The sequence below is a fragment of the Dermacentor albipictus genome, chromosome 5 (genome assembly GCF_038994185.2).
Source record: "Dermacentor albipictus isolate Rhodes 1998 colony chromosome 5, USDA_Dalb.pri_finalv2, whole genome shotgun sequence".
NCBI classification, from domain to species: Eukaryota; Metazoa; Arthropoda; class Arachnida; order Ixodida; family Ixodidae; genus Dermacentor; species Dermacentor albipictus.
In genome coordinates this window covers 173,544,804-173,559,646 of record NC_091825.1, presented here as the reverse complement: position 1 = coordinate 173,559,646, position 14,843 = coordinate 173,544,804, and the positions used below count along the sequence as shown (strand labels likewise).

The 14,843-nt window shown below is 46.5% G+C and overlaps 1 protein-coding gene across 12 annotated transcripts in view; it reads right to left on the bottom strand.

Moving 5' to 3' along the window:
- LOC135897507 (intermembrane lipid transfer protein VPS13A-like) overlaps nucleotides 1-14,843 on the bottom strand; it is a 1,023,564-nt gene that overhangs the window by 487,626 nt on the left and 521,095 nt on the right. For 11 of the 12 annotated variants that reach the window (XR_011514733.1, XR_011514732.1, XM_070539327.1 and 8 more), the window contains 2 exons: nucleotides 14,148-14,225; nucleotides 13,559-13,639 (listed from right to left, as the gene is read on the bottom strand). Coding sequence is in view for 10 of the 12 variants with exons in the window: in XM_070539327.1 (XP_070395428.1) it covers nucleotides 13,559-13,639; nucleotides 14,148-14,225 (159 nt within the window). In the remaining 2 variants the exon portion in view is untranslated. The remainder of the gene's footprint in view (nucleotides 1-13,558; nucleotides 13,640-14,147; nucleotides 14,226-14,843) is intronic. The other variant, XM_070539330.1, reaches the window with a different exon arrangement.

Here is a 14,843-nt window from a genome sequence, read left to right as displayed (position 1 = left end):
TTAGGTTAGTGCATCGTCCGTCTTCCCATTTTCTGCGTTTACTCTATCAGCATGGAAGTACCGACTGCAAAGACATGCCGAGTTCATCACAATGCCACAATTAAAAGGAAAGCGATCACGTGTAAATGACACTCTGTATGCAGTTCATGAACTGTGTTCTGTGGTTAACCGTACATACACTGCATGTCCCATCATCTTAAGAAAATAGGAGAATGCTTGGACGTTAAAGCTGTTTTCAGCACTCCTAACCAGCAGTCTCAGTTGGCAAGAAGGAGCTGCCCTGTTAAGGAAAGCAGGAGCCAATATTCCGTTAAGCACAGAACACAGTTGGTGGACTGCGCACAGAGTGTCGTTTACAGAATTCCCTTGTCCTGTGGTGCACGCTACGTGGGCCAGCTGATGCCTCTATGAGTGCTTGCAGGAGCATGCTAATAATGTTTGAAATGGAAAGGAAGGCTTTCTTTCTCTGCATGCGAGCACATGTGGATGTACTCCACAATTCCAGCAAACCATAGTGATACGGGAATGCGAGGATGAGCTAATGTGTGTAATCAGCTAGGCAGCTCAGATGGCTTGGGAAAAATGTATCTGCATGAGCAAACCGCCAGTTGCCTAATCCAGTAAAGAAATCAGATACTTGGAAGTATCTTGGAATACTTGGAGATACTTGAAGGCACAGTGGGCATCAGTGAAGTCTAAGCTTTCACTTTGCTTTTTGGTTTTTGTTGTCTGTATTTTCTCATTGCAAATTGGTTTTATGTAAATATTTCTGCATATGTGTACATATTCACATTCCTGTGAATAAATAACGTCAGTTGGAAGCCAGCGCTTGTCCCATCTGGTTGCTTTTCATTCCTGTATTTTTTTCACACCGTTTACTGTCAGTATGAATCACCAACTAGCCCAGGAAGCCACTTTGCTAACTTACAACGTCCTGACTATGGTTGCTCAGCTGTATTTATTTCTGGAGCATGCATGTATATCTAACAGAAAAAGGTGTTACTGGAGCTCTCAGTACCTAGCAGACAACCTAAGTGCACAAGAAAAGACCGATGACCATGCTATCAAGAAATAAAAACAAAGGTTACGGTGCTAAGCAGACGAGGATGAAGTGAGACACAAACGACATATACTGGAAGCAACTTACTACTGTTTATTCACTAGAAACCATGCAATTTTACACATGAAACCTAAGTGCAAAGTAATCACAGTAGAGATAAACTAAGAGGGATGATAAGAGCTAACACTGTTCATAAGCCAGTGATATGATCTGAATTATCATGCAGGTACATAGAAGCACGTGTGCATCATAGACGTAATCCGAGTACCCAACCAAATGAGGTGGCTGCACATTCTAATCTTGGCCGCTATTACAGGCTATCTTTTATGAATGCCATTACATTGTCACTTAATGCTAGTGATGGCATGCTAATGCACTTACTTCCTGCTCGTGTTATTAACAAAGCCTCAATCATCTAATAATATATCTTATAAAAAGATGTAATATTTAACTCATATTTAATATCTGAATATTTGGTGGGTGCGGCTATAGAATGGTGCAACTTATATACGTAGTAGTTCTGCGGATAAAACGGACTTTTTTTGTTGGATTATTAGGGTCCATTGTAATGAGAGTCGACTGTATCTGTGTAATCTGTTGCTTCACTAGACGAATTAAAGTTTAGAGAAATACTAAAACACAAACCAAATACCTGCATGTTTTCGTTTTACTTTGCACTGCAGCAAACGAGATCAACTTCCGTTTTGTCTGGTCGTTCCCATATCGTTCAGTCGTGCGCGCAGACAATGAAACTATGTAATTTGCTACCGTGTTACAGCATGCGATCCTACTCTGTGATCCGCTTGTGTCTGCTTCAGTATTCGTGTAGCGCTGACTTATACCGCCAGTCAGGTGTTCTTGTGCACAGCGCGTGACATCAGGTGCTGTGTGAAATGAGACAAACATAAGTTCTGCACGACAGCGTCAGCGGAAGTGCGCTGTGCAGCAAAAAAAGCCTGGGGAAAAAAATGAACGCAGGGCTCGTGATGTATGCGTCATGCGATCCTCGACCTCCGCCATGGGAGAACGCAGGGAAGGAATTTCGCTAGCGGAGGCTTGACGGAGCAAGTGGAGAGAGTGTCTCTCTTGGCAGTGGCATTCACCTCCTGAAGTCATGGATTCTCAGAACTAAAATATTTCTATCTTGGCTATTAATGTACCAATTTGAAAAATTATTGTGGCAGAACGCCCCCTGGAGGGCACATAATAACATCTAGCGTATAACTTTAAGAGGCCCTTTAAAGCTATTGTCTAGAAGTTGGAAGGTGCTTGCACGCATGTCAGCACTGCCTACTGCAAGATGCATGCAAAGGCGGTGGCCACTACAAACATGTATTTTTGTCACAGTTTCTCACGAGCTGATCATCAATGAGTTTTTAAATTGCTTACTGAATGAACAGGTGCATCTTATACACCGGTGCAACTTATATACATATTTTTCTGGAAAAACAGCTGTTTTGAGGGGGGTGCAACTTATAGACAAGAAAGTATGATACTTGGAGCCTCTGTGGCTATTAAATCTCAAAAATTGGCCGCGGCAGAAGTCATTATATGCAAGCATCCTTCCACATGAAAAGTTTCAGCCGCAGAAATGGCACTGCATGAATGCAATAATCGCATTCCTCGAAGAGCATGCGCAGAAGCGCAGTATGCAAGAGACACCGCAGCACCATCTGTAGCAATGGTAACCTTACGGAGGCAGTTGGGCTTGCCTAGCAGCTAAAAAATGAATTAATTAATGAATTGGACTAACAATAGCCAATCATGAAGGCCATGCATTTATGTGCTAAAGGTGCCAGAAGCCATTCTTATAGTCGAAAACAAGTATTATCAGTCATGTTTCACCACCCAGCGATGGTTCCTTCAACACAAGGGGGTTGGGAAAGGGGGTGAGAATGCAGCAACGTGATCAAGTGCGTGCGGGGGGGGGGGGGGGGCAGAAAACTTGATGTGCCTTCCCTCCTTAGCGCACGCTCCTGCTGCACATAGCTGCTGCGCATAGCTGCACATAGCTGCCTGTGCGGCTCAGCACATGAGCGAGCCAAGCCTGAGCAGACATGGCTAGTTCCTAGATGTGCGCTGCATTCCTCTGCACCTAGTGTTAGAGGTCGTGTAATCTCAAGCTTCCGAGACAGGGTGAAGCAAGAGGCAACAAGAGAATCGGCTCCCCATTGCTTGCACTCTTAATCACGCCAGATTTGTGACAGTGAGTGTTTGTGGGCATCGAGTGACATCTGTTCATGTTTGCATTGCATGCGTGACACCAAGCCTCTTAATTTAATTAGCAGGTGAATATTTACTGCAATTTATACGGCTGGTAAAACTATGAACCTTATTTGTGTAGTTGTTTCTCTGCTATCGTCATCAATGCTTTGCCTTTTGGGTGTAACAGCTACATTTTCTTTCTCAGGGAGGATAAATATTCACATTTTTTACACCATTCTTTTTAATTTGTGGGAATCATCTGATGGTGGCTACAGGCACTAAGCACAGCCAATCATGGCAACGAAGATTTACTGCATCACATGAAGCGCCGCATGCAAACCTCAGATGCTATAACCCACACCGATGCATTGCTCTTGGTGCAATGTGAACAGCACACATTGGTGCTCATAATTGTGCAATTACAGCCTAACCTTCTTGCAAATATTTGTTTATAAGTGCTTACCGACAAGATGCTATCCACCAGGAATGCCCTGGGATTATGTGTTTATGTGTGGGATCATGATTATGTTATGGAATTATGGATTATGTGAACCAGTCTTTACAGCTTAATCTTTAAAACCTCTCCTTAATAAAATTCCTGATTTAACGAGACGTTTTTCATTGCAAGTATCACTTTGTTATGTCGAAGTTTGACTATTTCTTTACCACAGCAAGCACACGAGTTCTTGTAAGCGAGCACAGTTCTCAAACTTTATGGTAAAGGCAAAGCTGTTTTTGTTCATTCACAGCAGAAAATGTTTATTCGGCCCCAAACATGAGTCAACTCACGAATTTATGACCTGTTGCCACTGGTGCTTGCTCAAGTTACGCTCACGCTCACACAGACGACCACTGGGGACATATTCTATGACGATGACTTCGGTGATAACTATCACCTTCACGTGACATAGTGCTCAACCAGCCAATCAGCGCATTCCTGACAGCCGAGGTGATACAATCGCTGAAAGTGGACCTCGCAAGATAAGTATCCCAGTTGCACTCAACTGCTCTCATCAGCACTCTCTCACCTTCACACTCACAGGCAATCACTCGTGTTCATACTTGCAACAGCCCACATTGGCACTGATGTATACTCGCACTTGTACTCACTCTCACCAACATTCATTAAAAGTCATACTGATGTCAACTCACACACACCAGCATTCACTCACACTTGCATTTACTCAAACTCATTGGCGCTCACTTGCATTCATACTCTCGTGTCCATTCACACTTGCACAGCCATTCCCATTCACAATAACATCCACTCACACACACTCACGATCATCACAGCCTTCATCATTCACTCACACTTGTGCCTACGAAATAAGTGTATGAGTGAGTGTATTCATGAGTAAGTATGCTGAGCTATGTCAAACTTTATTTTGTGTATATCTTCGTGTGTGTGTGTGTGTGTAAAATGTAGCAATCTGTTTCTGTGTCTGCCATACACTGAATGTGCAATTTAATCATTATATAATATTTCTCATCCGTGCTCGTCGGAAAAAGGAACGACAACACAGTAGTGCAAACAATCACAAGGGCATTTATTGCACCTTTCATAGATTAATGCCTACTAGCCGAGTTGCTATCCACAAAACATGCCGATGGGCACCCGACAAATCGTGGAAGTGCGACTCACCCGACTGCATAGCGAGGGAATGTGTTCGCCCCATGCTGGACTGGAAACCAACGCCTGGTTGTCTGAGTGTACAGTCACGCGAACGATGGCGTGTTCGAACGATCGTGTTCGTCCATTCCGGGGGTTGGCTTCGCGAGACGGTCTTGCGGAAGCATGGATTGGCGCATGCGCAGGACTTCCGCACCGCTTGCCGATCCCTAGCCAAAAAGAAAGAGCTTACTCCTTTCCACGCCCAAGTAACCTTGCTGTTAGGTGACGTTAGCAGAGCCACGCTCGCGCCATCTCTCGCAATGCGCTTCAACCACATCGACTGCCACGGGCACCAAGCCATGCGGTGAAGCCGGATTACAGGAGACCGAAGCTATGCGAAAAAACAACATATCAGGGGACGCGTGAGAGTCGTGAATCCCCACAGTACATAATAATGAATCCAATATAACATGCAAATGATATTTCTGCTGATATATGTACAGTGGACTCTCGTTAAACGGAACCTCAAGGCACCGGCAAAATATGTTCCATTTATCAGGAGTTTCGTTTAGAGGGAGAAGGTTCAGGATTTCGCAATCCGTTCCAGACTGCTTGGTCCCGACGAGGCAGGCGTGCGCGCAATTGGCAGTCTCCGCTGAAGCGGATCTCAGATGCAAAATCTAGGTATTAAAGAGGATGGTACGCTATGGGCACAAACTTTATTGCACAAAAGCGGTAAACAATGAACTTTTTTTCAGATCACTACTAAAATTAAAAAAAAATCTCAATAGTCCACTTATTCCGCGGAAATCAGTGGGAACTGCGATTTATTGGCTTGTGAAAAAGGACTTTATGTTTGCTTGTTTGAGCTCTCGCAACCGTTTTCTTTGAATGGCACCACTATACTAGACAGGCTGGTCAAAAACAGCTCAGAACCTTCTGTTCTTGGGGACGGCGTGCTTCGTCGCAAGCGCTGTTTTTGTGAAGCGACCACTCTCGAAGTCGTTGATTATCTCCATCTTCCTTTCCAACGCAAGGGCATTGTGAGGTCGCTTCTGCGCTGCCATCAGGTGCTGACTTCGCGACGAAATGTCGCAGACGACGCTAAACAGCGGATGTAAGGCTTAAGCCTAACAACAGCAAGCGCACCGTGACGATAGCAAGCAATGCAGTTACAGTGTGCGAGAAAGAAGTAGTGGGGAGACAGTGGTGCGTACTGCGATGGGGCTCTGTGTGAACGTCAAGTTGCGGTTTCGAGTCTATTTTCGGTTCCATTTATACGGTGGTCTGAGAATTCGAGTTCTGATTAACGGGATTTTTTTTTACATTGCCTTAATACAAAACCAACCAACTGCCAGGCGTTTGTTCCGTTTAAGCGTTGATTCCGTTTAACCAATTTCCGTTTAAAGAGATTCTACTGTACGTAGAGATCATTGTTATACTGATCATCTTGTGTAAAGTGCCAATTTTTGGGTCTCTATGGCTACTTGAAAAATATAAACATATTGAACTGAACCATAGTGCTTGCCTGAGCTCATTGGTTGCATGTGGGATAAAAGGTTTCCAGCAGAACGTAGTGACATGGACAGAAACAGATGACGATACATTCTGAACTAGCAAGTGAATGTTTATTATTCATTTTCCACACTTTTTAGAGCCCGAGACAGCCAATGCTTTTCATTTTGTTTCCTTTTGTCATGCAGATTATCTGCCTTTGAGGGTGAAAGCTTGTTTTTGCGTAAGTAGCCCTTTCCTTTTTCTGTTAACAGTATGTAACGATGGTGCACTGATGCAGGATTGCCCACTTCTGTCAATGGTCACAGCTTCAAAAATTTCATGCATCAGTTTGTTTTTACTTTTTTCCAAAACTGGATGTCGTGAAATTGCACGGTCCAATGAGAATGGTGATGATGAAAAGCGAGATGCCGAATGGAGATTCTCTCCAAAGATGCTGCATGCTCTCTTGCGCTCTCTGCATGTTTGTCCTATATATCATAGGCCACATGATAATGGTATATCATACATCACCCCTTTCTTGCAGGCAGTGTACTTCTTGTGCTCTTTTTGTGCATTCTTTACTTTTCTGGCCAGTATTGACTCATGCACACATTAAATATGCCTCGTTTGGAGCTGAACATATTGCTACAAAACAGTATTTGCGATGACGAAGAGGCGAGCAGTGTGAAGACGACGACGACGACGATTAGAGGCTAGCGCGGGCTGTTGCCTCTTGGCCAAGTGCGGCGTATTTCCTTGTAGATATACATGTATAAAGCTATTCGTCTGTGTCTTCCTACGCAACATATCTGGTGGAGGTAGACGTTCCGTGTACCTCGTCATGGAGCTTCGCAGCGGACGGTATGTCGAGCCTTCCTTCATTGCTCCCAGCGACAACAACTCGACTCCGCCGACTACGACACCTGCTGCCACTTCGACGACCTACATCGCTCTCCCCACTCCCTGTGATCCTGTCGTATTCTCAGGCAAAGATGGGGAAGACATCAAGGACTGGATCAGCCTGTACGAACACGTCAGCCGCAATAACCGGTGGGACCCTACTATCATGCTCGCCAACGTAGTCTCACACGTCGAGTTTGGTTTCAGACGCACCCATCTGAATGGCGCACTGCTGACGACAAGCCCATTTGTTTTCACTGTCATTGAATCGGGCAGATTTCTCAGCAACGTCTCAGTCGCTGGAGTTCCCTGACCCGGTCTACTTATACTGCCTACTCTCGCCCCCCAGGTGGCCCTTCTCGTCAATATGCCGCACGCTCCGATAACGCCGCCGCTGATTCTCCTGCACAGAACCGCTCCTATTCTCATTCGCCTTCGCCCCAACGACAACAATCTCACTTTCCCCAGCCCCATCGCTCCTATTCGCTGTCTCCCTTCGGACGCCGCTCCCAGCCGGAAAACTAGACGATGCAGCGCCTCGAGGTGACGCTGCATTGCTCCCTCCCTACGCCACTAAATCCTTTACTGACATTGCCCACTCATCTGAACCTTCTTGATGTGCAAGTCAACGGTGTTTCTGTGTCTCCTCTTACAGACACTGGCGTGCATTTGTCGGTATCGAGCACTGACCTTCGTAACCAGCTGAAGAAAATAATCATGCCCGCCACGACGCCTGTCGTCAGTGTCGCTGATGGCGGAACAGCCCCCATAATTGGTATGTGTGCCACCTGCATCTCCTTTGCCGATAGCTCCACTATCGCGCTATTCACAGTCATCGCCCACTGCCCCCACGACATCATCCTCGGCTTAAACTTCCTCTCCGCACATTCTGCTCTCACCGATTGTTCGGCCAGAACTCTCCGCCTTGACCTGCCTGTTCTGGATCCCGCTGAACCACACCCCAGTCGCCTCAGCTCCATCGACTTTGTTCGCTTGCCACCTTCGGCACTGACTTACATTGACTTATTGTCATCCCCGCCAGTGCCCGACGGTGTTAGATATGGAGCTGTTTCCTGCGCCTACTTCGAGTTCCCCCAGACCACATCGAATCGCAGCACAGCTAATTGAGGAATGCAGAAGCAGGAAAGCACATTCCAGAGGAGCGCCCGAGCAAGCAAGTTGAAGGCCACAAGACACGTGCAAACACATTTGCGGCCCCCAGGTCGTGTGCCGCCGAGGAACTATTCAATGCTTGACTTTTCCAGAAAGCAAAGGGATAGCCGGGCACTGTTGCGAAGAAAAGGAAGGTCTCGGACCAAGACGGCTGTAATGCGCCGTGACAACATGATGGCTGTAATTGAGCGTGTCCGCCTTCGTCCGCCGTCACCCCCTGCCCTCTAGGCTGACGGAGCATTGCAAGTTAGAAGGCAAGACCGCAGGGAGCCGCCTGGTGTGGCACCGCGGCACGGGCGCCAACCATTGGCCGAAAATGGTGTCATCTGAGCGGACTCTCTCATTGGCCGAACATGACGCGACTTCCAGCCCTCGAAAGGTTTAAAAGAAGCATTCCAGAGATACCAGAGCATTCCCTGATTCCCTGATTAACCTCTCTCGAACTTCTTGCCGCGAGCCCCAGCGTCCGAGTTGCTGCCAGCCCGTAATGACTGTACAACTGTTACTTGACTCTCACCTCTCTGTATATAATGTAAAATAAACCCTCCCAAGTTTGGTCTTCATCCCGAAGTCCGTCCTCAACCCCTACAACGGTAACTATATCGCGGCTCCTATTAAGATGTCCTAATACACACGGGATCACAGTACCTAATACAGTTTCATCTATTACGACGAATTGCATCTGTCTGCCAGTGGTCAATTTTGGTTTGACAACACAAGTGCTGCCAAGCGGGATGTCTCTGGGCCAGATTTGCTCATTCGAAGATTACTCAGTAGCATCTATTGCAGTACACGATAATTCAACCGATCCTCCTCTACCATCGCAGTCGGCAACTTGTACCATCGCCGACTGACAGAAAATGATTCCGCCCGGCATGGCGTCCGAGCACGCTCGTGAGCTCTACCGTGTTCTGTTTTCCTGCCACAATATCTTTGACTTTAACGATCGTCCTTTGGGCCAAACTACAGCTGTTAAACATCTCATTAATACCAGCGATGCCCCTCCTATTCATCGCCGCCCGTATCGAGTGTCACCAGCTGAGCGTCAAGTTATTCACGCCAAAGTTCGCAAAATGCTTGCCAAGAACATTACTGAACCGTCATGTCGACCATGGGCATCACCTGTTGTACTGGTAAAAAAGTAGGATGGCTCATGGCGCTTTTGCATGGATTATCGGCACCTTAACAAGGTTACCAAAAAGGATGTGTATCCCCTACCTCAGATTGATGACGCCCTTGACTGCCTCCACGGTGCTCACTATTCCTCCTCTATTGACCTTCGCTCCGGCTACTGGCTGATCGCCGTGGATGATCTCCACTGCAAGAAGACTGCTTTTGTAACACCCGACGGTCTTTATTAATTCAAAGTGATGCCGTTCGGTCTATGTAACGCTCCTGCCACTTTTGAACGCCTGATGGATTCCCTTCTTCCCGGTTTCAAATGGTCCATGTGCCTGTTCTACTTGGACGACGTTATAGTATTCGCCCCAATGTTCGCTATGCACCTCGAGCATTTCTCAGCAGTTATGGATGTTTTTCGTTGAGCTGGTCTGCAACTCAATGCATCGAAGTGCCAATTTGGCCGTCGCCAGATTACCGTCCTTGGACATCTCGTTGACGCGAATGGTGTGCAACCGGACCCAGGCAAGATCCATGCTGTTACGCACTTCCCTGTTCAGAAGTGTGTCAAGGATGTGCGCAGCTTCATCGGCCTTTCTTCGTACTTCCGCCATTTCGTGAAAAATTTCGCGGCCATAGCACGACCACTAACCGAGCTTTTGAAAAAAAGATGCCCCTTTCCAGTGGGGCGATGACAAAGCCTCTGCATTCTCGCATCTAATCAACCTTCTCACAATGCCTCCCATTTTGGCCCGTTTCAATCCTTCTGCACCTACCGCAGTTCGTACTGATGCCAGCGGTCACGGAGTACTGATGCCAGCAGTCACGGAGTTGGTGCAGTGCTGGCACAATGCCAGCGCAGCAACGACCGTGTTACCGCTTATGCCAGCAGGCTCCTCTCACCCTCGGAGCGCAACTATTCCATCATTGAGTGTGAATATCTGGCTCTAGTTTGGGCGGTTGCGAAGTACCACCCATACTTATATGGCCGACCCTTTTCCGTTGTCAAAGACCATTACGCGCTGTGCTGGTTATGCTCACTGAAAGATCCTACAGGAAGACTTGGTCACTGGGCCTTATGCCTCCAAGAACATTCATAATTTGTCACCTACAAATCTGACCGACTACACAAGGATGCTGACTGCCTTTCTCTCTACCTGGTAGATGAGCCCGATGACGCCGACAGTAGTACCACCAACGGCATTTTCTCTGCGTCTGCCTTCGCTAACATCGCCGATGAGCAGTACCGAGACCTATCGCTGCAACCACTCATCGAGCATCTGCGCTCTACACCTACTGACGCATCTGTTGGCCGATATGTCCTCCAGGGCGGCATTCTGTACCGAAGGAACTTTCTCCCTGACGGATCTGATCTTCTTCTTGTCGTGACAAAACATCTACAACAGAATGTGCTCTTTGAGATGCATGACGCGCCCACTGCAGGACATGTTGGGGTAACCCGCACGTACGACCGTGTCTGCCGCCGCTTCTATTGGCCTGGTCTCGCTCGCTCCGTCTGACGCTTTGTTGCTGCCTGTGATCCCTGCCAGCGTCGGAAAACACCTTAGGTGCTACCTGCCGGTCATCTCCAGCCGATCACCGTCCCTGTGGAACCGTTCTTTCGTGTTGGATTAGATCTCCTCGGTCCCTTTCCCACGTCCTCCTCTGGGAACAAATGGGTAGCCGTTGCGACTGATTATGCCACCTGATATGCTATCACGCGGGCTCTCCCTACCAGTTGCTCCACTGACGTCGCAGACTTTCTTTTGCGTGACATTATCCTGCTTCATGGCGCCCCGCGACAGCTGCTTACTGACCGTGGTCGTAACTTTCTCTCGAAAGTTATCGCCGACATTGTGCGTTCCTGCTCTATTCAACACAAGCTGACTACCTCATACCATCCTCAAACCAATGGCCTGACAGAGCGGTTAAACCGTACTCTTACCGATATGCTGTCCAAGTATGTTTCCAAGGACCACCACAACTGGGACATTACCCTTCCTTACGTCACATTTGAGTATAATTCTTCCTGGCACGACACCGCCAGATTTTCTCCATTTTATCTACTGTACGGTCGCGAACCGACCTTGCCCCTAGAGATGACATTTCCTTCTGCTGCGATCTCAACAAGCGAGTATGCGCACGACGCCATCGTTTTTGCCGAACATGCACGCCAGCTTGCCTGTACTCTACTGATGGCCTCGAAAACCACTCAGCAGCGTCAGTACAACGCCTGCCACCGTGACGCACAGTTTTCGCCTGCTGCGCTCGTGCCCCTGTGGTCGCCCTCTCGTCAGGTCGGACTTTCAGAGAAACTCCTTTCGCGATACACAGGGCCCTACCGCGTGCTGCACCAGGTGACGCCTGTGATGTAAGAAATTGCTAATGTGAGTTCAACCTCATCCTCTACATTCAAGACATGTACTACTCTGTCCTCCATTCAGGTATGTTGCCGGTGCTAGGAGCATCATTCGAGGAGAAAGGCATTGTGCCATTCCAGAATAGTGTTGGCGTTTCCTTGGACGCCTTCCTCAAACTTCTATTGTCTTATTTTAATGCAACTGTAATTTATGTTGGAGAACAGCACTACATTCAGAGAAGCAGAATGTGTATCAACTCACGAGTTGCACCGTACTTGTGTGACCTTTTCTTTCTCAGTTATGGCAGAATTGAGGATGCCAGAAGGGACAACCATGTTCCAGCTATATTTTGCTATGCAGATGATTTTCTCGTCTTATGCAATACAGCAAATGAGCCAGAACTAACCAAATGCACGGACGGTGTCCTGGCCACATTCTATTAAGCATGTATGGATTTAAGCTTCACCTTTCAAATGCCAGATAGAAAAATAATCAGGTTCTTCGATTTGGCTGTCACCTTCGAAAAGCAACATACATGCTGGAAGTATGAGACCCGCTCATGCAACAGGTTCTTGCCATACAATTTCGACCATTCCAAGAATGTTAAACGAGCCATCATGACCATGGCACTACAAGCCACCCTAAAGAAGTTGTGTCATTACGTAATGGAAGAAAGCTTCATGCACCAGGTACCCAGGCTCAACAATGCTGGCTATTCCAAAGGCCTACTTACAGTGGTTGTCAAAGGGCTGCTAGAGATGACGGGACTCCTGAACAGCAAGGTTCAAGCAGAAAAAAACATTCAAAAGAAAAGAAAGAAGGTTGCTGTTGTGCCTTGTGTGCAAGGCCTAACCCACAAACCAAAGAAGATAGTGGGAAAGGAAGGCATCACAGTTGTATGTTTGGCACCAAACGAGCCGTATTCAATGTGTTCACGAGTCGACACTGGCCAGAAAAGTAAAGAATGTACAGAAAAAAAAACACACACACAAGAAGTACAATGCCTACAAGACAGGGGTGATATATGATACACACCTTTATCTTGTAGCCTACGATATATAGGACAAACAGGCAGGTGTCTCAATGACAGGACAAGAGAGCATGCAGCATATTCAGAGGGAATCTCCGCTGGGCATCTCACTTTTCATCATCGCCATTCCCATTGCACTGTATAATTTCACGACATCCAGGTTTTGGAAAAAAAAATAGAAACAAGCTGACGCACGAAATTTTAGAAGCTAAGGTCATTGACAGGAGTAGGTAATCATGCATCAGAGCCTGATCGATACTACTAAGAGAGGAAAAAAGGGCTACTTCTGCAAAAACAATCTTTCACCAAGGAGACGGATAATCGGCATGACAAAAGGAAAGCATTGGCTGTCTCATGTTATAAAAAGTGTGGGAAACGAATAATAAACATTCAGTTGTTACTCCGGCGTGTGTCATTCTCCCTTTCTGTCAGTGTCACTATGTTCTGCTGGAAACCATTTGTGCTATGAACTGCAGCATCTGCTAGGTCTCGGTAAATTGATGTCTTTTCCACCTCAGCAAATGCTGCTCCAATCCTACCATAGTGTGATTCATTACTATGTGGACAGAAGCAAGTTCACCAATGTTAAAGAAAGGACAAACCCTGAGAGGGGACTGGGCAGTGATGGTCTTGATGCCATTTGCAATCTTCACATCCAGAATAAAAAAGTATCGCATCTTGTTCTGGGAGGAAGAAACAACAACATGCATCACTTTGCATACAACTGTTGCTAGCACAGAATAAAAGTGCAGAGCAGAGAAATGATGGCAACAGAAACTTCACTCATGAGATATTGTGTTTACATTTATTATGCTGCACTTGCCGGTGAAAAAAGACAAAAAAAAAAGACATAAGATTGCTAGGGTCGGCAGAAGTCAAGTTTTGAATTTGTCTAAGCTGGAAAGCTCATGCAACACCTGTATTGGACTTTGTTGCACCGCCTGTGATGAACCACAGTGACCCACACACCAAACAATCCTGCTCTTGTTGGCACTATAAGAGCATAATCCCAAAATGGCAGCACAAATGGGGCGCTTAAACCAAAACCCCAAACGCCGAGCCTGTGAGTCTCTAGAAACACACAGTTGCACTTTTGGCTCGACCTTGTAGACAGAAAACTTGCTACTTGATATTATTATGCAATAGCCATCACATTCAGTACAAACTACAGAAAATGAAGTCGGCACTCACTTTCATTGGATGAAGGGCAAACAGTGAACTCCCTGCTTTTGTTGGCATCCAGCACTGGAACTTTTCAAAACCTGGAACCTGGAGTAAAGCAAGCGCATTACTTCACACAAGTTGCTTGGTAAGAAATGAAAACTGCTCAACCATCTAATGAAGCCGAACATCACAAGCAAAACTGAAACTGTTCAAAGCAGTGCACATCGCATTGTGCTTTATCTACATTGAGGACAAGCATTCGACAACTTGTGTTACAGAGCAGTAATTCAAAAGAAAATTTAACTACGGCTCAGTACAGATCTGTCAAATTCAGACTCTCATAGTTGCACTGCCCAAAGGCAGTTTGGGCAGTGTCCATGCTTACAAAGTTGGAGTGCTCCTTAGCAAAAACCTAGAGATGATTTTAAATGTTCATTCCCGTCTCATGTCTAGGTGTATCTAAAGGTTATACCCTTGAAAATGTCATAAAGAAGCAATGCTTGATCAATATGAGTTCACCAAAGAGCCACTAGATGAGCTGAAAGCTTCTTGTAAATTATTGCAAGAAGCTTGCAGCTCATCTAATGGCTCACCAGTGATTCTGCCTAAGAGTGCACGCACAAGATATACTGAAGACCGTAGAAGCAGCATGCGAGTCCATGGGCATCCAGCTGTAAACTACTGCGGGCATGCTTATCAAGTTGGGCCACTATCTTGTATGCA